The sequence below is a fragment of the Sorex araneus genome, chromosome X, assembly GCF_027595985.1.
Source record: "Sorex araneus isolate mSorAra2 chromosome X, mSorAra2.pri, whole genome shotgun sequence".
In the NCBI taxonomy this organism is placed as follows: Eukaryota; Metazoa; Chordata; class Mammalia; order Eulipotyphla; family Soricidae; genus Sorex; species Sorex araneus.
In genome coordinates, this window is record NC_073313.1 from 288,633,658 (window position 1) to 288,660,566 (window position 26,909).

At 36.0% G+C, this 26,909-nt stretch overlaps 1 protein-coding gene across 1 annotated transcript in view; it reads left to right on the forward strand.

The window, feature by feature from the left end:
* Positions 1-26,909, forward strand: part of BMP5 (bone morphogenetic protein 5) — a 115,532-nt gene that overhangs the window by 62,659 nt on the left and 25,964 nt on the right. Inside the window, exons 3-4 of the mRNA XM_004615792.2 lie at positions 3,339-3,487; positions 25,501-25,695. Of these exons, the coding sequence (XP_004615849.1) occupies positions 3,339-3,487; positions 25,501-25,695 (344 nt within the window). The remainder of the gene's footprint in view (positions 1-3,338; positions 3,488-25,500; positions 25,696-26,909) is intronic.

Genomic DNA, 26,909 nt, shown 5'->3' on the forward strand with positions numbered 1-26,909 from the left:
TCCCAACCCTGCCTCTCCCTCTATGGCAGACAATTTCCCCCATACTCTCTCTCTACTTTTGGGCATTATGGTTTGCAATACAGATATTGGGAGACCATCACGTTTGGTCCTTTATCTACTTTCAGCACACATCTCCCATCCTGAACTATCCCTCCAACCATCATTGACTTAGTGATCCCTTTTCTATCCCAGCTGCCTTCTCCCCCAGCTCATGAGGCAGGCTTCCAAACATGGGGCAATCTTTCTGGCCCTTGTGTCTACTGTCCTTGGGTATTAGTCTCATATTATGTTATTTTATATTCCACAAATGAGTGCAGAATGCAGACTTTCATTTTAATGGTTTCATAGAAACATATCTGTTTGGAGCCACAACCTTTGGTGCTCAGGGCTCCTGACATTATGCTCAAGGACCACTCCTGGTTGGCCTGATGGTGATATGGGGCTCTGGGGATTAATCCCAGGTGGACTGTCTGCGAGGCAAGCACCCTACCTGCTATCCTCTCTATGGCTCTATGGCTCTTATGGTTATATTTGTGTATGAAATGGAAAATAGTTATACTAAGGATCATATATAATTAACAGGTAAAATGTTAAAACAATAAAATAAGCTAATTTTAACTGCTCATAGGAAATACTTGGTATGTTAAATTATTTTCAGTTAGCCAAAATTTAAAGGAAGTTCAAAGAAATCACGCCAAACTTTCTGAAAAGTGATGGGGATTAATTGGTAAAAGCCTATTCTAGAAGACTTTTACTTGAGTAAAATTACAGAATTTTCACCATTGTGTTTGTTAATAGATTTGATTCTTCCAAAGCATATTCTGGTGTCTGTAGGTAAAAAGAAAAATTTGTTATATAAAAGAAGAAAGCATAAATTTAAGGATAGATATTATCAGTAAAAATATAAATAGCTTTTTCTCAGGACTAGGAAATCATGGAGCATATGAAAACAAGTGAGCCTTAACTTTTCAGAGGTGAACAAGAAATTTATGGCTGTTTCATACATTATTCTTTGCCTTTAATTACCTCCAGTGAGGTAAGATTTGCATTATTGAAATTTAGGTATTCAGGGATTTCTTGAATACTTTGGCTGTGCTTTCCCTAACTGTATTCATTAAAACTGGAACTGTTTTCTTCATAGAAATGATACAAAAAAATGGAGCTTGAGTCTGGACACTTTCAGGGTTCCTTTTTAGAAAAACATTAAAAAAATAGATTTCCTCTAAAGAATTGCTTAAATCTATTAGATAGTTGAAACAACTTTCATAATTTACCTCTTTTATTTTTTACTTTTTCAGTTTTTTAATACTAAATCAAAATATGGCTCATTTGACTTGCAGAGTTTATTACAAACTTTTTGCCATAATTCAAATTAAAACAAACTCTAAAAATTTAAGTAGTTAAGTTATATATAAGATTGCAGACTCAAGGATGTTTACCATAGTTCTAAAATTTATAATAATGATCCATATTTTCTTGGATTCTACTTGGTAAATTTCCCAAGTGAGGAGGAAGAGATATAATTTGATGTTTCATTATACTGAATGTAATAGGTCTTTAAAATTTAAGTTGTAACTAATAAAATATTTTTATTAGGGCATGCTTGTTAGATATCTCGAGGTACCTCACCCAGAGTTCTATATTGTGTCTATAACTCATTGTTTGGTAAGCAATTTAAAGTTCTGAAGGAGAATGAAGTTTATTACATAGTTCAAAGCAGGGTAACTGGATGATTTAGTTCATCACAATACATTAGTTTTAACATCTCTAGGTTAATGGAATAATGCCATAAATCAAGCTGATAGAAATATGCAGCACTGTAGCACTGTTGTCCCATTGTCCATCGATTTGCTCTCGTGGGCACAGTAACGTCTCCATTGTGAGACTCCTGGCAAGCTACCCGTGGCGTATTTGATATGTCAAAAACAGTAACAACAAGAAATATGTAGCTTTTAAAATATTTACTGAGATAACTTGACTTCTGTTAAAATTAGTTCAGTTTTTTTAGTGCAGTTTTCAGTATTCCGTCATTCTAAAATTTTAATAGATGTACTTGATTCAGTTTTATTACATTTTTGCTAATTATGCAGTAGAGGTCACAGTGAAGTGACGTCTCTAATTAAATAGATGGTAAATGCAGTAGAACACTATTCAATATAGATTATGATGACATCGTTTTGAGAGACTCTATATGAATAATATGCTCTTAAGCATATTCAGCCACATATTAAAGGTCATAAAATGCATGATGGTGTGTTCCTGTTTCACTGTGAGGAAGGTGTGATGTTTCACCATGAACTATCCAGCCTCAATTTCATCAATATGGAAGAAATATGAAGATTAAATGTCAGGATATTTATCCCAGGTTACCTATAGTCAGGAATTAAAAGTATTCCTTATAATTAAATAAATATCTATATACGTGTAAATTTAATGTTAACATTAGGATGGATGAATGTTAATAACAACACTGTGACGGTGATCCCAATGCATTCATATTCTTAGCCATTACTCGCCCTAGGGGACTAATGCATACAGATGTCAAAGCAAGTTTGAGTAGACGTGCTGCTTGTTTCACGGGATTTATCCTTAATCCACAGGCTCATTCTGTATATCCTCTCTTATCCTCTCTTAATAATATCACATATTATTGACATAATAAAATTTGAAAATTGACAATAAAGTTGAAAAATGGAAAACTCTCTAACACGAATACCTGCATCATACCTCCTGCCTGTGCTCTATTTCTCACGACTCCACATTCAGGTCAGCTGCAGCAGGAGTCACTTTTAGTTCCACTCTATTCAGTTTAATTGTTGCCATTTTTCTTTCTGTGAGGGCATCTTACAGAGTGCTTTCAGGAACACTGATTATTAGGAACTAAATCATGCCTACTGGGGGCTGAGGAGGTAGTACAGCGGGGAGGGTGCTTTCCGTGCATGTGGTCAATCTGGGTTCGATGCCCTGCACCCCAAGCCCTGCCAGGAGTAATTCCTGTGAGCACATCTGGAAGCAGCCCCTGAGCATCAGCAGGTGTGGCCCCAAACTCCAAAATAAGTAAATAATTTGACAAATCAAGATCACTCAGTTTGCAAAGGCCAGTAAAGATCCCACAAAACGGAAATTTCTTTCAAATATTACTTTTCTGACTCAGGTTTGGGTTGGAGCACTCACTTGTGGCACCTTTCCCCTTTGTTCTTTTGTTGACTCCTGTTAGTTTAAAACCATTTTTTGGACGGTTTTCACTTAAACATAGGAAATAATGATCTTTGTTCAATCTGTCAGAATTTTTTTGTTTTTTGTTTGTTTGTTTTTAATTGTTGTTCTTTTCTCCTCAGAGATGCAGATCTGTTCTTGTTAGACACAAGAAAGGCCCAAGCTTTAGATGTGGGTTGGCTTGTCTTTGATATCACTGTAACCAGCAATCATTGGGTGATTAATCCACAGAACAATTTGGGCTTACAGCTCTGTGCAGAAACAGGAGATGGTAAGTACTACCTTGTTACATACTTTTTCTGGTGTCTTTTGATGTGTGGAGAGTCACAGCACTTTATGTTACAAATATAGCTGGCTTATATTTGTATGTAAAGTGTATGAGTAGCACATTCCAGACTGAGTGCAATGTATCAGCGAGATGATTAGGTTTCTCAACACTTTCACTCAATACACATTTATTGTCATAAACAGCAGTAGAATTTGAGGGGTAAAAAATATGCTTTTCTTTTTCCTTAGGGAGTTTTAGGTTCGGTATTGAAGATAGGTATGCAAACAGATATACATACAGAACTGTAATATAAAATGCACAATAGTGGTATTACAGAATACTATGGATATGTCCTAATTATGGTGATGGCTACACAACTACATCATTTGTAAAAGCTAATAGAACTGTACATTGAAAAATTAATAGTGCATGTACAAGTTATCTTTCAAACCCTACTCAAAGAATAGCGAAGGATTACATATGTATATATATGTATATATATACATATATATGTATGTGTACACACAATGTCCAAAGTCCAAAATGTTTCTAGGGAGATGGACATTTGTATGCTACTAATAATAAGGATTAGGTGGGAGAAAATATGGGAATGGAATAAATAAATCATAAAAACCACAAAATAGTTAAGAACCGAGTTGGTTCTTAACATACTGTTTTATTTGGTCAAAGACTGTGGCTACAGAATAATTTGTAAAAATATTCTGTAGGAAATCTTCATTTTCAAGAATTCCTAAATGTTATTGTGCTCGCAAGTATTCATTGAGCAACTGTGTGCTTGCATTTAGCTAAATGCTAATGGTGAGCAAATGTAGTAGAGATGGATGTTGGGCTTTATGAGGTTTGAATCGAATGAGACACAAAGCAGGACCTTAGAACATTTGGTCAGGAGGTGTGGAAGCAAAGGCAAATTTAGTTCGGGTCCTACCACCCTTTAATCACTCAAACTTAATTTCTAAATTCAAATCTTAACTTCCAGGTAATTTACAATTATATTCATCACGACAGTAAAGTGGAACACATTGTAAGGATTTGCTAGGTTGACTTGTCACTTTTAATAGGAGAAGAATACTAAAGAGCTGCATTACTGCCTTGACTCCCATTAAATCTTAGGGTCAGGCCCAAAGCAGGGAAATGTATAAAGGAATGATTAATTAGCAAATCTGCCTTGTTTTTATTTTATTGCTTCTAGCTGCTTGCAAAATCAGAGAAGAGAAATATGAGTCTCACTCATGCCTCCTTGCTGTATTTCATGAAATCCTTGCCTAGTAGTTCCAGACTTAAGTTGGAGTGGCCTTATCTTGAGTGTGGCAGCAGCATTTCATTCCTGTATGCAGCAGGATGTCATAGGGGCATTGTCCTACTTGTAACCAGATTCACAGCCTGTGGGTACACAGTAATCTGTGTTGCATTTCCAAGGGTTGTATAGATGGATTTATTCCAGAGTTAGCCTACTGAGGGTTTTGAGTGCTCAGACATTAATTTGGAATAAGCAAGTTCTTTCTGAAAATGTGATAGAAGACATCCCACCCAATCCAGACATTTCCATATATTTTAATTGCAATGCTAAATTTTTGACTTTTCTTTAAATAAACAATTCAAAGATTTTCAATTATAGGTTATTTTCCAATTACAGCTTTGAGAAATTTTCTTAAGGATTTTCAGAGTTCAAGCATTAAATATAGACTGACAAAAGCACATATTTAAATAATCTACCAAGAATTCTTACAATGTTAAACTACTGTACATTTATGGTTAGAAATGCGACTGCAAAATCAGCAGTGTGGAGGTGAGCCAGTTGTTTCTTTCCCTGGTATGTGGCCCAAACAAGAAAAATTAAATTAGTGGTATGTGCTTCTCCCAGTCTTCTCCTTAGGGATATGCTTGAAACGTCTGACTAAACAACTCAAGATCTGGGAAACATGACCCTCTTATTTGCTTTCAGTTACCCACCCTGCTTTCCCTCCACAGAAAAATTCTGAAACTTCTCTCTCTCTCTCTCCAAATACTGTTCTTGTATCAGTTCTATTTTCTTTACTACTATATAATTTACCTTCTGTCTTGCTTTCAACTTATCTTTTTCTCTCTGAAAACTACTTAATATTTTTTCTCTCCATTCTAGATTTATTTATATTCTATTTTAGGGGTAATTAAACTTTAAATTACTGTTGTATTATTTATGGGGGGCGGGGTTGTTTGTACTTTTTGAGCCTAAATGAAACTGTTTTACTTTTTTCCCAAAGGTTTCCAAATTCTTCATTTAAGAGTAAGATTTGAGGTGTACAGACTTCTGTTGTTTCTCTTAATTTCTTTAATATTGTCTGACAAGAAAAGAAATTAAATTATTAACTATGCTAGGCAAATTGAATTTTGCATTTCGGCAATAGCTAAAATAAATTTTAACCTGGTGCAGGTAATATATTGCCTTAGGAAGGCAAGTAACCCTCTGGGTATTATAGTTCTATTATAAAATGCTTCATGTGATCTCATGAAGAATAAGCATGTTCCACTCCTCTATATATCAGGATCAACAGATGCTTCTTTTTCATACTGCTTCAGCCATAACTGCCATTGATGTTCTTAATGTGATATTGTTCCAAACAGAGCAGGCCAATCATTCTTTATTTTTAATAACAGATCTGAATGTGTTTGTTTCCTTCTCAGTAAAATTTATTGGAAATGAAGAAAGGGAATACACAGGGAAACCAATTTCAAATCCATTTGTTCATTGTGATTCAGTTATTCATTTGCTCCATACAAAGCTACTCCATGTGCTGCTATACATGCAAGAGCACATGTTAACAGAGAATATAGTCTGGAAGACGATGTATGTAGTTCATTAGAGGAAGAATGAATTGTTCCAAATGCTGAAAATTAGTGAGATAATTAAAATACTAGAGGAATATAAGAGAGGTGATTAAATTCAAGTGGGATAGAAACAAAAGGAACATCTCTTGGGTAGATTTTTGTTTTCTATTTCTCTTCTCTCTCTTTTTTTTCCTTTTTGAGAGGCTTTTAAGAGATGAGGATGGAGGGAATTGTGAGGTAATGGAGTAGCATTAAGAACAGAGGGGAGTATTTTTTCTTGAGCAAAGAAACAAAGTGAATAAATACACAGAAAAATAAGATGGGATAGTATATTCTTGTAAAGATAAAATATAGTCTAGCTGGCTTGAAAAAGTTTGCCTGAATAAATAAACAATAACTACGGATACAATTAGAAAAGTAATTTGAGGAAAATAATTTGAAGTTTTTATCTGGAGATTTGGAGTATGAGATCTATTGTACTCCTATAGATTGAGCATGCATTATTATTTTGTTTTTTTTGCTTTTTGAGTCACACCTGGTGATCCTCAGGGGTTACTCCTGGCTTTGCACTCAGGAATTACTCCTGGCGGTGCTTGGGGGACCATATGGGATGCTGGGAATCAAACCCAGGTTGCCCGTGTGCAAGGCAAACGCCCTACTCTCTGTGCTATCTCTCCAGCCAAGCATACATTATTTTAAAAAAGTAGATGCAGTACTTGATTACAGCAATGACTATTGTGACTAAAGGGTGTGGAATCTTGTAGTTAGCTGTGGAACAAGTTGGATAGAGCTAGAGGGCATCCTGTAAAGCCAAATAACACAGAGGACAAATATCAGATGAACTCACTCATCTGTGATGTGTAGCGAAAGAAAACAAGGAGTTGCATGGTATCACAGAATTCACATTCTGTAATCCTTGGCCTTGTACTACAAAACCGAGATTATTGAGCAGTGGAGGAGAGGAGTGGTGGAGAGAAGGAAGAGATGGACTATAAGTGATCTGAAGACAGTGAGTGGTGGAGCATTATGGGTACTTTGGTGCTGGTGAAGGTGCAGTAATTTTGTACATCAAAGCCATGAAAATCCACACTGACATAGTCATGTTACCTAAACTGCAACAAAGGAAAAGAATGTCAGCTTTGTGCTTTATGTGGCACGGTTCTTCCTCTTCACAGTTGTAGCCTCTGTGCTTGGTACAAAGCAAGTTGTAGTTACTAAAAACCTATCTTGAAGGATCACTGAGTCCATGTGTAATTTTCAAGGCTATGGTTTTTATTTGTTGTTTCTGGGACCCTATCCAGTGATGCTCAGTGGCCACCCTTTGTTCTGCTCTATAGCCATGAGATGAAATCATGTCATTGGTGGGAATATGGTTATGACTAGAGGGTATCATGTTAAGTGAAATAAGTCAGGGAAGGGATGAAAGATGCTAAGTGATTTCACTCATGTGTGGAATATAGGAAGCCAGAAGCAGACAATAGACAGTAGACAGTCCTAGACAATGATAAACCTTGGTCATTCTTGACAAAGGAATACAAAACCAAGAGGGACCAGAAGACTCTAGACAGAAGAAATCTGGGACAGATATAAAAGGTCATGATTGGGTGTAGCAACTTTGTATATTGGTAGAATAAACTTTAAAGCTATTATAATTACCTAAACTACAATGAATAAAAAGAATGTAATTTTAAAAGATGAACATTAAGAAATGTTTGTAATTTACTTTTGCCATGGAAAAAAGTCAATTTACTACATCTAAGTAAAGATAGAGTTGTTAAAATTGTTTGAGTCATAGGTGAAGAAGAAGTCACCTACAAAAACACATATATTATTAAAATATGCCTAGCCTTGCCAAGAAAAGTGGGAGAACTAAGTATATTCTGAAAATAAAGGGACTATTGAAGTTAAAAGTAGCCCTAGTATCATGAGACAACCTGTGGAAATATGTCAGTTTGTAAAATATTCATTTCATAAACTTGAAAAATGAGCTGCCAAAAATTTGGAAGAAGACTTTAATCTGTTGATTGTTTTCATGCAGAATAGGGAATTCTCTGAGCTCCAGGACAAAAACCAGCAAACATACATGCAAACAAACAAATAAACAAAAAGAGTAACTCCTGTTTGTTAATGGCCAAATAAAGATTTCCATCCTTGGCTGTAGTAGATTGTTCAAAGTCTGTTTCAAAGTTGGACACACTTTCATAGTGGTTAATAAACCTCTGTGACTAAATAAGCACTTGAAAATAGCCATAAAGTCTATCTCATAATTTATTACAAAATTTTCAGATTCTTAAATTATCTATGATACATTAGCTATTTTCTAGATTCTGATTAAAATAGATAATAAATCAATAGTATTATCCTTTACTTGTATATTCAGTTTGTTATACTGAAAGCAATTTAATGTGTCTTTAAGACTTGAGGTTCCCTGCAATACTGTCATTCCACCACCCTATTTTTATATTTTATGTACTTTAAACCTCCCAAATAAATTGATTACTTTTTAAAAATTTGGATTTATAGGATAATTAGAGATGTAAAATCAAAGATAGTGTTTTGGGGTCTATTAAAATGTACTATTTTAGAAAAACTTATGTTTTCAGATATTTTAGGCTTGGCAATGCATAGAATGTATTTTGCCAATGACTTTTTCCTGTTCTATTCAAACCCGCTTACACATCAAGGAAAATTCAATCCGTATGTTTTTGAATCATTTGCATTCAAGTAATCAAAATGCTAATTTTTTAGAATATTGTTTAGTGGCCAGGGAACATTATAAGTTTATTTTTAAGAAGACTCTGAAATACACTTTTCCTCAAAGTTGGGGTGTAATTTTCAAGCATATAAAAGTAAAAATTCAGATTTGAAGTCAGATATTGAAAAGTTCACTAAGTTGTATAGCTACATCAAGGAAAACTTATTTTAGGGGTTAATTTTACTATCAGATTTAATTAAATTACAACTGATGCCACATATAAAAAATTTAGAATTATTGCTAGAAAGAAAAAGATTTAAAGTATAGATAAGTGAATTTAAATAAGAAAGACAAGTAAATAGAACGGACCTCTCCATTTGGGAAAAATGATTCCTAGATGAAATCATTAGGAAAACTAGATTCAAATTGGCTATGACAAAACATTTCATAATTTAAATTTAAAATCAAAAAGATGAGTCTAGTAGCGATGCCTTTACAAGGACAGTCTGAGGCTGGATTAGATGATGACATCAGAAATGTGGATGCATGGGAATGTCTTCATAATTACGTGAACTAATAGCACGCAGAAACCTTCGCCTGCTCCACTTGGCACTAACCCTTAAGACTGATTCTTTTGTGTAGACATTTTGAGAAAATTCTTGGAGTTTCTGCAAGTGATTCATAGGAACTTCAGATACATTCACAAACAATAATCCACCTAAGAAACATAACATTATTAATAGATGCTCTTAAACTGAGTTGGCAGCATAGTACCAAGGCGGTTATCTTATTAGGTTTATGTCTGATATTTTATTGATTTTGCTTAGTAAAATAACTGTTGGTTCAAAACTTTTAGACATATTTTAACCAAGGATATGAAGCCATGGAATAAACATGCAGATATATGTCATGATCAATTGATAAATTACTTTGGTTAGGTTTCATAGGCATCTGAGAGCACAAAATTATTAGAATTAGATATGGCAGTTTGGGGGAGTCCTTAGCAATAATACACAGGAGGTCTGAGAGTGGTCAGGGCAATTCTTGGACAACAGAGCAAGGGGTTCAGTGTAAGGGTTTGGAGGGCAAAGGTCATCTGAGCTGCCCTGGCAGTGCTCAGAGCCTAGGGGGTTGCACTTGGTCATGCGCTGGGAACCCTGTGGTGCCGGGCTTGGGACCAGGGTGAAACCACATGCCAGACGCACCTGTATTCCTGCCCTTACTCTACAGCACCTTAAGATGGTCATTTTAAGGTCCAACTGCTTTATTCTTAGAAAATCATAGTTATTTGGGGGAATAACTAATTACATCAATTAATATAAGGGAAATTAATTTGTCACTCAGTAGGTTACATACAGAATTAACATAGGCCAGCCTATGTTAATACTAGATAAATTTTCCAGCCCAGAAATGCCTCAATATAAACTACTAGGTTTACTTACTAAACTTGCTAAATCTTGCATGTTAAGATGGCAGCTTAAAAGATTGTAAAAGTCCAAGCAGTGTTTTAATACGTATAGACCCAATGGCTAAAGAAATATTGAGTCTGATAAATAGGTGGCCTACAGTTCTAATATTCTGTGCTGATATTTACAAGTCACATAAAATCTCTACAAAGGAAATGACACTTCCCATACTATAATCAGAAACATTTAAATACCTTATGAATTAATTGGGAGAGCACGCAGAGATGTATGTAGGTAAACCTGTGATCTTGTTGTCACATCTCAGTTTAGAGCTCATTCTTGTCAGCATCTAATTCCTTGACACAAAAAAGGTAAATGTCCCTTGACTGTGAGCTGAGAGTGGCCCCTAAACTGCAGGCTCTAGATCAAAACATCCCAGATAAAAAGTAGATGATAGATAAATAGGTTGGTGGATAAAGATGTGGCGGAGTTGTATAGCACATTTCTTTTGTGTTGGAGCTCTGGTTCTGATTCCAGACATCACTCATGCTGTCTTTTTTTTTTTCTCTTATTGCATTAAATTTTTTTTTTATTAGTGAATCACCATGAGGTACAGTTACAAACTTATGAACTTTCATGTTTGCATTTTGTTTACATCCCTCCACCAGTGCCCATTCTCCTCCACCATTGTTCCCAGCATCCCTCCCACCACCCCCATCCCACCCCCCACCACTTTACCCTGCCTTTGCAGCAGGGCATTCCCTTTTGTTCTCTCTCCTGTTGGGTATTGTAGTTTGCAATAGAGGTATTGAGTGGCCAGCATGTTTGGTCTATAGTCTACTTTCGGCACACAGTTTTCAACCCGAGTGGGTCCTCCCAACATTCTCTATTAGGTGTTTCCTTCTGGATCTCAGCTGCCTTTTCCCCCAGCATCACACTGTCTTTTAAAAAAATTGTTAATACACAAAAATTTTTCATTTTTAGAAATTATATAAATATCAGAGCTTTGCTAAAAGTCCTAATAACTTAACCTTATTTTATTTTCAACACTACTGTGCAAACTTTTAAAAATTTCAATTTTGGGGGGCTGGAGAGATAGCACAGCGGATAGGGCGTTTGCCTTACACGCGGCCGACCCGGGTTCAAATCCCAGCATCCCATATGATCCCCTGAGCACGGCCAGGGGTAATTCCTGAGTGCAGAGCCAGGAGTAACCCCTGTGCATCACCAGGTGTGACCCAAAAATGCAAAAAAATTAAAAAAAAATTAAAAAATTTCATTTTTTTTTTTTTTTTGCTCTTTGGGTCTCACCTGGCAATACTCAGGGGTTACTCCTGACTCATGCACTCAGGAATTACTCCTGGAAGTGCTCAGGGGACTATATGGGATTCTGGGAATCGAATCCGGGTTGATCGTGTGCAAGGCAAACGCCCTACCCGCTGTGCTATTGCTCCAGCCCCTTGAAAACTTTAGTTCTCAAGACAATTAAAAGTCTATACTCTAAACTTTATTACCTAGGGTTTTACCATTCATTCTGCTCTTAAATTTAGGATTTTTTGTTTGTTTGTACATGGAAATCAGCAACTTCTAAGTCTACAATTGATACCAAAGTACAGGATTAGTTATTTTTCCCCTACAGACTTCATGTTAAATTTTTTTGTTCCCATTGTTTTTTACCATAGTAATTAAACACATTTATAATTTTGTTTAAAAATTACAACAGTCTATAATAACTTCTACATATCTTCTATCTAAAAATCCAAATCTTCAAAACTTATGACGTCTTTTGCAATAGAGGTATTGAGTGGCCTCTTGTAATATATTACAAGATATATATTCCTAATTAGAAAAACATCCTATGATAAAGATCCTCATGTCTTTTTGGTCTGTAAAACAAAGTACAAGTCGCTAAATTTATATTATTTTTTCACCTTTTAAAAATATGCGCCTGTTTGTGTGAGAGAAGTGGAAAGTTTTTATGAAATCTCTGCTTAAATTTTTTGAGGTCTGTAATCAGTTGTTTTTAAAGTATCTGGTTAAATCAGTTTGTTGCGTTAACTTGAGACTTCTTTATAGTTGTTTTTACTTCGGGGGGAAACAGCTCCAGTTTAGGTCCCTTGTAGTTAGATGATTCTTAATCTATGTCAGGGATCATATGATCTATGTGGCTGGTTAATCTGAATATCAGCTCACATAGTGCTAATAAGTAGCAGAAGAAATTTAGAGATCAAGGGTGATATTTTTCTTTTGTCCTGCTGTTTTGACTACAGTTTCTCAGTATTTATCTAAGTTCAAGAAGTTGAATTATAACCACTTATCAAAGAATCTTTTAAACAGAGATTGGATAATATTCTCTCCCTTATCTTAACTTTATCTTACACAGCAATTTAGTCATTTTTGTTCATAAAACCATATGGATTCCTTTCCTTGAATTTATGGTGATGATACTTGCTTTCAAATAAATAAAAGAGGGAGTCTTTACATCCAAGAAACTGAATCACATATCTTGTTAAATAGTCTGAAAAAGGGGAACATATATTACTATGATTTATTGTAGATAAATATTAGTAAAATAAAGTAGTTCCTGATGTACTGTTTAATGTTAAGAAAAATTAGGGTATATTTGACTTTGGCGATGAATATTTAGGAATACATTTGGAGGACAGTTAAATAATAATAATCTTCAAAAAATAAAAGAAATAATCAACTTGAGCCTTTATCTCATGGTCCAAAATTAAATCATTGTGTATAAAGGGTAGGTTTAATACAAGGGAAATAATGGCTTCTAAGAATGGAAGTTTCCAGCTATGGAATTATTCTTACTGTGAAGTAATGAGCCATAGGAAGTCAATAGAATTCACCATTTTACTCTTTGTAAAAAGTGTATTGTAAGATCATATCAAGCAATTATAATTTATAGGTTTAATTTTATATTTTAATCATTGTACATATGTAAATACTCAGAAGGTGCACATTGAATCAAAATGTTGCATCTTAAGGAGGCCTAGTATTAATGTAAGGAAAACAAATCGGGGTGTAAGGGCTGGAGTGACATTCTGGCAGGCAGGCTTGCATATGACCTACCTAGGCTGGTTCTCAGACACTCCATCTAGTCCCCACTCCTCCAGGAGTGATCCCTGAGCCCAGAACCAGGAGTAATTCCTGAGCACTGCTGGGCGCTTCAAGACAAAACGAAAACCAAATTTGCAAGATATCATAAAATCAGACGCCAGACTGTAATGAAAGGAAGCTGTAGCTGTTTTCAAGTCCCATGCGCCCAGCCTGTGTGAACAGACTCTCTTCCCCACGCATTCTCCCCTCCATTGTGTGTGTTGGGGGCGAGGCGGGGAGTGAGAGAGAGTATCTTGACATAGGCACAGGTGCAACTACCACTGATCTACAGCTATAGGTTAATAGTTGAAATCTTTAATTAAATCACACAGATTTAATTAAAGATAGCACAATGGGTGGGCACTTGCTTTGTGTATGCCAACTCAGGTTCAATCCCTAGTCTCCCCGTGGTCCTAGTGTCCCGCCAGCATTGATTCCTCAGTGGAGTCAGGAGTAAGCCTGAGCACTGCCAGCTGTCACCACCCCGTTCCCAAATTCCCCACATTTAAGAAAAGCATAAACTAACCTATTATGGTATATGAGTGTTTTAAAATAGATTTTCTGCAAATCAAGTAATGGAGAATGTTTGATATATCTCTCACCCTCAAGTCAACTGCAATAGTTACTTTTTGTAAATGCTACAGAAAAGTTTCCATAGAGAAGCTTTCTGATACCTTAAGGGTAAAAAATTTCTACTGAAAACAAACATGACTTGGATCTTCCATTGGGGGTTAAATCAGTATTTGTTACTTTTCTAAGTTCAAGTGAATTGTGACAGATGGGTTATCTAACATGCAAAGTATTGCAGTAAAGGGAAAAAAGATAACCAAATCTTTTCTGTATGCTTTAAATTTTTGCTTTTCCAAGTTCATAAAAATAAACAAATCATCACTATGCCTTCCATGGTATCACTGCATCACTGTCATCCCATTGCTCATCGATTTGCTCAAGCAGGCACCAGTAACGTTTCTATTGTGAGACTTGTTGTTACTGGTTTTGGCATATCAAATACGCCACAGTTAGCTTGCCAGGCTCTGCTGTGCAGGCGGGATGCTCTCAGTAGCTTGCCAGGCTCTCTAAGAGGGACAGAAGATTCGAACCCGGGGTCGGCCGAGTGGAAGGCAAACGCCCTACCCGCTGTGCTATATATTGTTAAGTTTCTTTGTTCAACCCATGATATTATTAATTCTCACATTACTCATATAAGATTTTCATAAGAATGCTTCATATACTTTTGTTTACTGTACCAAAACTTGTTGCCAACATTTATAAATATCTGTCCTTGTCCTAGTCCTGATTTTGGCAGTACTTTTGTTCAACATCAATTACTCCTTGGTGTTCATATTTCCTTTTTAAAAAAATTCTTTGTTAATAATTCATTACTTTCTAGGTTTATAATTAAGTCTTTTTAAAATATATTTTCCAGCATGTATTTGGTGTGATTATAACATACTATTAATAGTTGATGAAAACTAATAGTTACTGGGTATTCTGAATGCCAGGACTGCTAAATTTTTTAAAGGTAATGTTTCCTTTATTATCACTGTTTTCATCTACTTTTTACGTGAGAGAATTCATCTTAGACATGGGCAAGTTTAAGAATCTTGCCCATGACTCTAAACATGATTTACATTCAGATCTTCAGATCCACCTCTCATTCATATACTATAGCTCTTACAGAATGTGTGAATTTTGGGCAAATTCCAAACTGAAGAAACAAATACATATATGTATATATGTAATTTTAAATTAAACCATGTTATTTATAATGATTGGTTGTTGTAGCACAAAATTGAATTTTGTCTTGGATCTGTTGGAATTAACTTTGGTTTTCTGTCTGGAATTAACTATGATTCAGTCCAGAAAATTTCAAAAAATATTTCAACCATATTTTTCTATTTGCTAATTCAATATATCTTTTAACCCCTTATGGAATTATAGTTAATTTGATAAATTTACAAATTGAAAGTTGAAAAGAAGAATAGTCATTTGCTTCTGCCAGAGACTCACTACAACATGTAATTAAATTTGGCTAAGTTTAATTTCTTTATTTTGTGTTTAATAATGAACCACCTTCTTTCTTTGTGTCCTATGGTGCTCACTAATGTATTTTGATTTGTTTTTGTCCCAAGTTCTCTCTCCTTTTCTATTTTACTCTTTACTAATCCATATTCTCTACCAAGGAATTGTCATATCTACTTCTGTCACTGCCCTTTTAAATTATCAATTGGTGTTCAAGATTTTAGCTTAAACAAGGGATTTTAGCTTAAACAAGCACCCTAAAATAAGTCAGGAATAAAATTTCCTGAATTTATTGTTTTGTAAACCGTCATTTCAAAGTCAGCCATCTGTCCCCTCACCATCCGCCCTCAGTTGTCTGTTGGAGCTAATAATGAGTTCCTGCTCTTAAACCCCAAAGAAAGCTTCATCTACCTGAACTGTGTTTTGAAGAGAAACTTTTAGAGCTATTTTTTTGAACCACAAATAATTGAAGGATAATTATCTGGCAGTGAAACATGATTTTAACGAGACAGTGCTTGACACGCACAGAGCTTAGCAGGGTCAAGCAAGACTGCTTTCCCAATGCTTCAGACTGTGGACAGGCTTAATGTGATGTCTGTGATGTCCAGTTCCCATATTCAGTTGAAAAGCCATAATTCTAGGTTTTTTTCAATTTTTTTTATGTCTGTGTTTTCTTCAAGCATTAATCTGAAATAGGTCTCTATTAACCTAGTTTAGTTTTGAAATTTCATAGAGTGAAAATAATTCTCCTTTAAAAATAAACATTGATAAAGAATATCTTCAGTAATGAATTAGTAGACCATTATATATACAGTCTTTTAAAACTAAAATTTAAAGGTAGTTTTCTTTGTTTTTAGCTCATAGTATATTTATATTTGAGTATGAGCCACATGCAAAACATAAATTTTACCATCACACTATTAAAACAAAACATTAAAAAGGCATTTCGAAATCAATGACTTAAAATAAGCAAAGACAAACAGGAGTTAGTCTTGCTTCATTATCTGGTAAAAGATATATTTTACCATTTTTTATATTTCCTTTAATGAAAAGAAATATGGAAGAATTTGGCTTATATCTACATTTCTGGTTCTGATTTTCTCTAATTAAGAACAGCAATTTTGAGGCACCAATCTCGCCAAACAAATGCCAATGTCAGAAACATTTTCCAGATTTTGTTTGCAATATTCTCTTTTCTGAGCTCTCGCTCTGGTTTTACTAATGATCCAAGGTGTAAATATTTTCATGGTAATATCAAGTTTGGACAATAAAAAGATAGTAGGTTCATCTTAGTCTCATCATTGGAATTGTCTGTCTTTCCACTGTAATTTTGACTTATACTGATGCATATTTCTCTAAGAGACAATGCAAAAACTAACAGCAGAGCTGGCTTTACTTCATGAGCAGGAAGAACACAAGGAAGAAATGGCTTTTAATCAGCATCAAGCATGAGAAGCATCAAGTGAGAAGTAAGCTGGGCTGTAATCAGGAAAGTGATCATTTGAGAACTGGAATTACAATTCAGGTCCATACCCAAGGGCAGTCTCAATGTGTGATCTTCCATACTAGGGCAGAGGAAAATTCTTAAGTGTGAAACAGAGAAATGATTGGAACTTACGTCACTTGTTTTGAAACTGTGTTGATTTCTAAGTGTGAATTCAAAGGTGAGTGCACAAGGCATGCATTCGGTGCCTGTGAGCTCCCTCCCAGCCTCCCCAGCAGAGGAACCAAGAGAGGGGGCACCACGGTGAGATGGCCAAAATGGTCTGTTTAACACAGAGGTGTTACTATACTTAGAACATCTGAAGGGATTCAAGTATAGAACTGCACTTAGGTGTGATTGATCATTTACAGAGGTAAAGTGTTTAGAAAGAGACAATTTTCTTGCGGAGGTTAACTCAAGGAGATGTTCTGTGTCCCAGGAACATGTATATTGCTTTCTCTTTCCCTTTAGTTGTATGTATTAAACAATTAAGTTTGCTTCTTGTTAATACTTATAGCTATTTGGATAAACACAATAAGAGATATAGGCTCCAACATTTAGCTCTCTGGGCTAGCAAGGCTTTTACTGTAAATCCCAGACTAGGTCCTCAGGCTGGTCCAGCATATCTCGTCTCCTAAATCACAATGGCTTGCAACAAGACCGTGCTTTTACGCTTTTTAAACTGTTCCATTTTGATGCTGGGGTAGCTTTGTTGCTTGCCCCGGGTACATCCAATCCCAATGTGGGACATCCCGGTGACCCTCTCCTTTTTCTTTCTTAGTTGGCCATGAGAAGCAAACAGGGAATTGTTGAGTCAGACCGCACTCAACAACTCACTCAGAAATCTCAAAGGGCAATAAGAAACAAGATGGAGTACCACCATTCGCAGTAGATTCCACAGAAGTCTCAATAGCCCTGTGCTGCTGAGAACTAAATTTGGCACACATGACATAAGCTCACAAGAGTGAGAAAATCCAACTGAAATAAAAGCATCAGTCAAAGCCAATAATAGGTATGAAAGTGGCAACCAATCATGCTGATCACCAGAAATGCTGGGAATACATTCTAACCTTTAACTTGCTTGGTGCTTTCTTTTGCATATTCACTTCATTATATAATCCAGGTTCATTTTATATTCATACAAATTTATATTAACATGTATTATATGGTATGTATTACTTAATACAAATTTATAACTTAATTAAAGCAAAACTCTGTGGTATTAGTGTTGATAGGGAAATTATATATTCCAGTTCCTTAGAAAAGCATACTAATTTCTCTGTACTGTCAAAGCTTTAATTCAAGAGGACTAGGAGTTGGGAAAAGCTCTCCCTCTTTCATGGCCTGTAAGAAATGTTGAAGAAACTTATCTTCCTTCTTAGAAACTTATATTCCTTCTTATGTTCTGTCTTGAACATAAAACCAGCAGATGCAAATAAGCCTTTCCCGATAGTGCCCCTGGGAAGTCCTGTGCCAGAGATGTTTTTCCTCCATCTGAAAGTGGAAAGTTGAGACCTGATACAAAAGTAGCGCTTCCCACCCCAGCAATGAGAAATAGAGTAATTAATAGAAATCTGTTACTAATGTAGGGTTGAGAGGCTGCTAAATACCCCACTGTGCAATCATGACTCCTCTTACGTCGATGCTCTGGAGCTGGGTGGGGCTGGCCAGTTTACAATTCTTACTGAGTCACAACTGGTAAACTGCTGAAGAAAAGTTCTGCTTCTCTTCATTAAGAAGAGTATTCTGCGACACAATCTTTGTATGAAAAGAAAAGAATTGCCCAAAGCTTTAATCCTGTTTGTTGATGTTTTATCCAAAAAAAGACAATTTATGCATTAAATAACTAAATTTTCAGTTTTTGCTGCCTGTTTTGGAAAATATTCTTTTCACTTTCCCCTATTATGTGTCAAAATAATTGATTTGTCTCCCATTTTGGTGGTACTGGGCTGTTCTAAAGATTGTGGAAGTAGCCGTGGTCCTTTCCTGTACCAAATTGAAAAGGAAGGTTGAATATTTAATGAACTATACTTTTCTGGATGACAAAAATTCTTTTAAATAATGCATAAGTATGTATAAAAAAGAATCTTTCATTTAGGTAATCATAAATTTCTAAAGTAACTGCATAATCTTCATTTCCAAGATCACTTAATTCTGCTAGAGACACAGGAGTATAAAATTAAATTAATTTAACGACTATGAAACAAAATAAAATGAAACTGATGTCTAAAAACTTCTTGTTGACATCGCAACACACAGTAATAGTTGTTAAAGACTTTTGGGGTTGATTTCTGTCAAAACTCTGCTTTATTATAGTTTTGTTTAAAATCTCCCAGGATTTAAAAGGATTGTGTATCTATGCTCTTTTTTTAAAATCGTATGACTGGAAAAAAGATTAAAAATAATTCACTCTTCCAATAGTTTTGTGAAAAGAATGTTTCTGCTTTCTTAAAATAAGTGAGGGCTGTAAGACCAACTGCTCATCAATCTTTTGGGGACATGTGACAGATGATGTCTGTGTAGCTTGTAGGGCCTCAGGGGGAGATGCTCTATAAAGAGAAGAACTATTAAAAAATAAGTGCTATATAGGGCTAAACTACAATTATTATTATGAGACTCATATTTCCACTGGCAGAAAATAGGGCCCAGGAAAAAACATTTGTTGTTCTGTCATGCATGAGACAGTGAGCCTCTTCATTTCAGACTGATGTCCCCTGGAAGGAAACTAGTCTTTCCCCATCACCTCAGTCCCACCCTCAGTGCAATAAACATTGGAGCTTTCTGGACAGTTTCCACAACTAGGCACAAAGTTTTGGTCTGCTCTCGATGGCCACCGGCCTTTCTTCCTTTGACTCTCCATCCTAGAGTACCATGAACTTCCCTTCTCAGCTGTTTACGTCTTTCTCCCATTGCGTCTCTGTCGGCAGTGTTCCTCACCAAAGACCCGTTTTCTTTTTGAATACCCACTACTATCTAAACTAAGACATCACAGTCCTTTCTGCAGAGAATTTAGAGTATGATTTTTAAATCTCTTCCTCCTTTAGAGCACTTGACTCCTCTCATGTCACAACCATAGAGGAGAAGCTCTCCTACTGCAGTGTTACTGGACACTACAGCCACATTTCTTAGTAGCAGATATCTCTTCACTCACAATTCAGATTGGGGCATCAGGATCAAGTTGCCTATTTTTCTCCTTGGATTTCACACTTCAGCTGTGTCCTTTTTTGTCCTACATGTCTTTTTTTTTACTTTTTACATCTGTCCCTTTTGTTTTTAATCCCTTTTATTACTGAACATATAATTGTGAAGATGATATATACTCTAAAGCGTATATATCACACTTGTAACAAACTTTTATAACTAAGTGTAAAGAAAATTATGGAAAGATCAACAAAAGGAACAAAGAAATTTTATTAAATAGAATCTCAGAATTACTATAAACTTTACTCAAACCTCTTAATATCTTGCATTATAAAGTTAAAAAATGTTTTCAAATGTGGATATCTTGTGAGTTTCACAGATTTTCTGGGTTTTGTCCAGGTTTATAAGGCCATTCAAACCATCTTAAAAACAAGTAAGTTCAGAGCATGAGTACTGCTCTGCTCTATTGCTTATATTTGACAATAAAGCTGTTCTTTAACTGAGAACTAGAAACTGCAAACTTTCATCTGTCAGAATTTGTAGCCAGGTTACAATATTCTTAATTTAAAGTTGTACCAAGTACCTTTCAGTATATGGCATTTGAGTAGACAAAACTCTCTCTTTCCCACATTCCTTAAAAGAGAAAAGAGAAATATTCCAATACAATTTAAAGCCACAGAAACTATAAGTACCAGAATCAAATTTAATCACAAATTAAGAATTCCTAAAGATCAGGGATACTGAATGAGAAACAGTGTAGTATTTTGTTTCTTATGAAATAGACCACAAAGGATGCTGCAAACCTTTTTCAAAATGAGGAAAAGGTGATTTGTGTTAAGTTCCGTCACAGGTGTTTTGGGTTAAGCAGTCAATTTTGGGTGGTTTATAGGAACAAATATAAACCAAAATTTATGTTAAGATCTTCAATTGATATAACGTTTAGACTGATAAATCCTCAAGTGATTTTTTTTGAACTGTGTATTCTGGAGGGAAACTAAATGCTCATATTTGGAGCCACTTATCCTCATTACACCAGTATGTCTCCAGTGAGCTGTTTCATGTCAGAGTCCCCATTAATAATCAAGTTTTAAAAGAGATAAACATTTTGAAAGTCACACTTTCCAAAAGGATGGTCTGAAATACAAAACCAGTGCACTTGGGATGGCTCTTCATTTGCCAGCCTATCGTCTCTTTGACTCTTAAATTTGCAACGGTTGTGTCTTGAAACAGATGTGAATACAATACTCTGATATCCAAACCCACCCCTTCAAAATCATAAAGAGTTGGAAGTCTTGAGTCCTCAGATCCAATTATGCCCATATTTGGTAGTTCTCACATTCTTCTTGCTAGAAGAGCTACTTATATCCCACAAAGGCTAGTGATGCTAGTATAGTTATTGGTGTACATTAAAATACTCCTCGCTTTCAGATTACTGCTTAGTCCACCCGGTGGTGCCACCATTCTCACAGAACACTGAGAGCACCTCAGAATTCTTCCTGTAATGATGAGCTGGAAGAATTTCAGGGCTGCACACTGATGACTGCCTGCCTGTCCCCAGGTAGAAGCACTCAGACGCCACTCTGGAACTGCACAAAGAATCTTTTCTCAACCATTTGGGCCACAGCAATAGCCAGATTCTGGAGCAGTGCCAGCTTCCATGCTAGCATTTCCCATCACCTTTGGGGAAAGCCATTTTATTTGATTTCCCCTGATCGCGTTTTGTTCTCTAGGAATCAGTTCTTGGATCACTGGCGATGCAGCAGAAAAAACACTGGTTATAGACTCAAAATCACCAGACACAGATACACTATGAGGTGGGCCACGATAGAGTCTTCAGTGTTTGCCACTTTCAGCCCCCTGCAGTTGCTTAATTCTCATTTTGAAATATTCCTTGTGAATTAAACCCACCATGTTCAGACTATACTCAGACATGTCTGAATCATACTGTGGCTAATCTTGATTATGGGTTGCTATATCAAACTTTTAATTTCAACACTTCTTTATCCTGCCCCATTTTTATTTGAACTAAATAAAAATTTATTTGTCATCTACATTATTGACCCATACTTTAAAAACTTTAAATCATTAAGAATCCTCAGCTTTTCAAAGTAAATCTATGATGACACATACCTACAGATATTTTTTCTTAAATCATATTACTTTAGGAATCAGATACATATACCAAAAGCATTCTGATATAAGATATATATGGATATATATGCAATAGACAAAACATACCTTGCACTTAATGATAAAACCCAGCCTTTTCAAGAAAATTTTATAAAAGATTCATTGTTGTCATAAGCAATATAATCTTAACTTCCATTAGTTCTGCCAATAAAAGTAACTGTTCAGCCATTCAGAAGACTTTGTCAACACAATCAGTTAGGTGTATTGTGTCTGAAAGAGTAGGTCAAATATTTAATGCCTCTATAATGTAGTTCTAGACCTGAGGAACTGAGCAAGCACTAACTTATGGAATCTTAATAGTCACCTCATTGCTGAAGTAAAAAGGAAACCAAGAGGAAACTTAATAATATCACAAGTTATTTTAAAGGGAGTTCCCATTGGTTTGAAGGGTACTTTGCTCCACACACAATATCCACCTTTGTGGAGCCCGCAGATCCTATATTTGTAACACACACATCCTTACAGTTTTCAGAACATAAATCTTGAAAGCAGTATTATTTCTCCACAGATAAAAACTAAAATATCGAAAGCCTGTACAATAATAATAAAAGAAACCTTCTTGCAAAGCAAGGGAAACTTGGAACTTTGTGTTAAGTGCTTACTGAACTATTAAAGAGTATGTGTTGTAATGAATGGAAAACCGATTTTACTATATTCCATTTGTGAACATCTCGTGGCAACCTATTTAAGTATTAGAAAGATTATATATTAAAAATGATTTCTTCAGTCATCAATGCATACAAGTAGAAATTTAGTTTCTGTTAAATTAACACTTCATTAAAATAAAAATAAAAACTCAACAAATACCTTTATGTTGTGCTACAGGACAGAAAAATAAATAAAATAAATGAATAGATTGCCAGTTATTCTGTTCCATAACAGTTAACTTTCTCAGTTCTTTTTTTTGTCTTTCCCTGAACTCTCTGTCACTTGAAACATCTTAAACCAATTTCAAGTGCTACACCTGAATAAACATGTTGTAAAAGTGTTTATGTATTGAAGTGGGTCAGTTCAAGGTATGGTATTTGGCTAGAACTTCTAATTTCTCTTTTTACAGCAAAAGGGCTGCCAGAAGGAGGAAGTCTGAGCTGAATTAATACATTTGTTACAGTGGAAGTAGAATGGAAATTGCTTTGACCACAAATCAAACTGCCTCTTTCATTTATGCCAGTGATAGAGTTTTTCTAAGAAATATAGACTCTGGCATAGAGCCACTGTAAGTTTGCATTTAAAAGAGAAACCTATATGCTTATTTGTTTAAGGTTTACTGCTTTGATTATTTGTAAGTTCTTTCTTGGGTTGGACTGAATATAGGAGGATTTGTGAGGCAGATGCTCACATTTATATATGTAAGAGCTGAACACATTATCCCAGTACGTCGCAGAATGATTACTGAGAACGGTGAAGCTGCCTGCAATGACACATTCATCTCCTCTCCTTTTTCTTATTCCTCCTTTTCTCTTTGTCTCTTTCTTTCTTCCTCTTCCCCCAAATGAGAACTACTAGGAGCCTCTCAGTGTCCCTCCTGCAGCTGCACAGCCTCACATGACACAGTCTCGTTTTTCTGACAGCACAAAGTCTCTGCACAATGCAAGTATACATACACAAAAGTGTTTATGCCGCCAGAATAAACTTCATTCATAGCAAGAGTTTATTTGCTAAAATGCCACTAATGCCATTCCAAGGCCCATTTTTGTTGTGTTTCATCGAAAGTGGGTCTGGTCTTAAACGGACTGAGGTTGTACACAGGCCTACTCAATAAATATGTTCAGGAAACAAGTAAGTCTCTCAAGGAGCATGGCAGAGCCAACCATGCCCAATTTCAAACTGCATGATGCAATTTTCTTAAAAGATTTGGTAACTTCTGCATCTAAAGTATAAATTTTACTTGCATTCTGAGTGATTCTCAACTAAATTTATAATTTAAGATTAAATGGCTCATCCTTGTTGAGAGATATTTTTGGAGCTAGGTTTTCTTTTAGTTTTTATAAATTAAGCGCTATTGGTTTTTGTGATAATTTTGTAAATTAGATGTGCATAACGAGAGTGAATTTTACAAGAGAAGGATTGTGATATTTAAGTCTTAGGGTACATAAAGAACCCAATTCAATAATGTGTGAAAAACTTAGAAAAATATCTAGTATACATGGAGAAGTAGAATAATCCCTGCTACATTTAGTACAAGTACATGATTCTAAATGCACTGTTATGACTATTATTCTTACCATCCAAATAGTGAGAAAAAGCTCTTTTATCAGCATCTACTTCTAGTCTGTAGGACACCTTGGTGCCCCACTGCTGTCCAGACCTAAGTTACTCTCTGCTGTCCAGCAAGCAGGCTCAGACGGTCAGGGACTGAGGCTGGTGTGGACAAAAGGCAGCCCCAAATGTCCCTTGGCAATTCTTTTCTTCTGGCTTGGTTTTCACTTTCTGAAAATCTCTCAGTAAAAATTCACGTGTGTCTCAGAGGAACTCAAGTTCTGAAATTTCCATATTTACTTCAAAATTCTTTTCCTTAAGAAAGCACTGGAATTTAAGGCCAAGCCTCTATGCCCAGCAGAAGATTCTAGAATGACTTATGAAACGATTTAAGTAGAGTACAGCTCAGCAAAATTTATTGGGCACAGGCCAGAGGTGAAAGGGGGAGGCTCTCAGCACTAATTAACACTTGAAAGGCTTGAAATAAGCTGGAGAAGTAGAAACAGTCTCCCAGCCATTCAGCTTTTATCACTTAGAGAAAATTATAGGGCAAATAATGCAGAAGAGCCCATAGCTAATATTTTCAAAATTGTTATTTCATGTGGATATTTCCAGTGAGACTTTTCCATTTAAAATATTGCTGATTTCCCAGTGGGTCTGAGAAGTAGCAGTCAGGGAGAGTAGCATCTGGAGGGTGTTCTGTGCTGTAAGAATGATAGCAGATGATTCAATAAAATAAAAAATTAATAGTACTTTTTAAATTTAATTTTTTTTCAAAAAGCAAACTTGAATATTTCTCTGTAATACTAAATTTTTGTGTTACAAGATTTTCTAACCTGTCAAGCCAACATTTTGATATATTTCAGAGCTTCTTTTCATTTTCAAAGTCCTCTCAAATTAATTCACGTCATCTCTAAGCCAAGTGCTGTGCATTGTGTTCTAGGACGCAGCATCAACATCAAGTCTGCTGGTCTTGTGGGACGACATGGACCTCAGTCCAAACAACCGTTCATGGTGGCCTTCTTCAAGGCAAGCGAGGTGCTTCTCCGATCTGTGAGAGCAGCAAACAAACGAAAGAATCAAAATCGCAACAAATCCAGCTCTCATCAGGACTCCTCCAGAATGTCCAGTGTTGGAGGTGAGATAAAGCCAGAGCGGTAATACAGCGGGTAGACCACTTGCCTTGCACACTGCAGACCTGGATTTTACCCCTGGCACCCTATATGGTCTCCCAAGTCCACCAGGAGTAATTCCTGGACACAGAGAAAGGAGTAAGCCTTGAACATTGCTGGGTGTGACCCATATAAACTAAGAAAAAATTTAAATAAGCCAGAGAAATATAGGGTCATAATTTTTTTGGAAACTTTTTTATTGAATCACTGTGAGGTAGACCCTTACAAAGCTATTCATGATTGGATTTCAGTCACACAGTGTTTCAGCAACCATCCCTCCACCAGTGTACATTTCCCAGCACCAGTGTCCCCATGTTCCCTCCCATCCCTTCAAGCCATCCCCACTGGCCTCTATGGCAGGCACCTCTCTCTCTCTCCTCCTGTCTCTTTCTCTCACTCTCTCTCTCCCCCTCTCCCTCATTTTGGGCATTGTGGTTTGCAATAGATACTAAAAGGTTACCAAGAATATCCCTATACCTATTTTTAAGCCTCAGATATTGTCCAGCATGATCGTTTCCACTATTACTGTCATACTGGTTTTCTTCTCTTATCTTACTGACCCTCAGCCTCCCACACACTTGTGGTTAGTTACAACCATTGACCAGTCCCTTTAACCTCTGTTTTCCCTGGCCTGAACATTAGACTTCTACTATGTATATTTTTTATACCCCACAAATAAATTCAGTCATTCTGTGTCTGTCCCTCTCCTCCTGACTAATTTCACTCATCATGATACTCTCCATGTCCGTCCATTTATAGGCAAATTTTATGACTTCATTTTTCCTGACAGCCACGTAGTATTCCATTGTGTAGATATGCTATAGTTTCTTTATCTATTCATCTGTTCTTGGGCACTCAGGTTGTTTTCAGATTCTGGCTATGCTGAACAGTGCTGCAATGAACATAGGAGTGCAGATGGTATTTCTGCTGTGTGTTTTTGGGCCCCAGGATATATTCCCAGAAGTAGTATTCCTGGGTCAAATGGAAGCTTAATTTCTAATTTTTTGAGAAATATCCATATTGTTTTCCAAAAAGCCTGAACTAGTCAGTATTCCCACCAACAGTGAAGGAGACTTCCTTTCTCCCCACATCCAACTCTGATGATTCTTACATTGTTTCTTTTGAATTCATCCCCTAGGTTTCTTATTTGCCCCTTAAGCACTTTGAGTTCTTTTCCCAT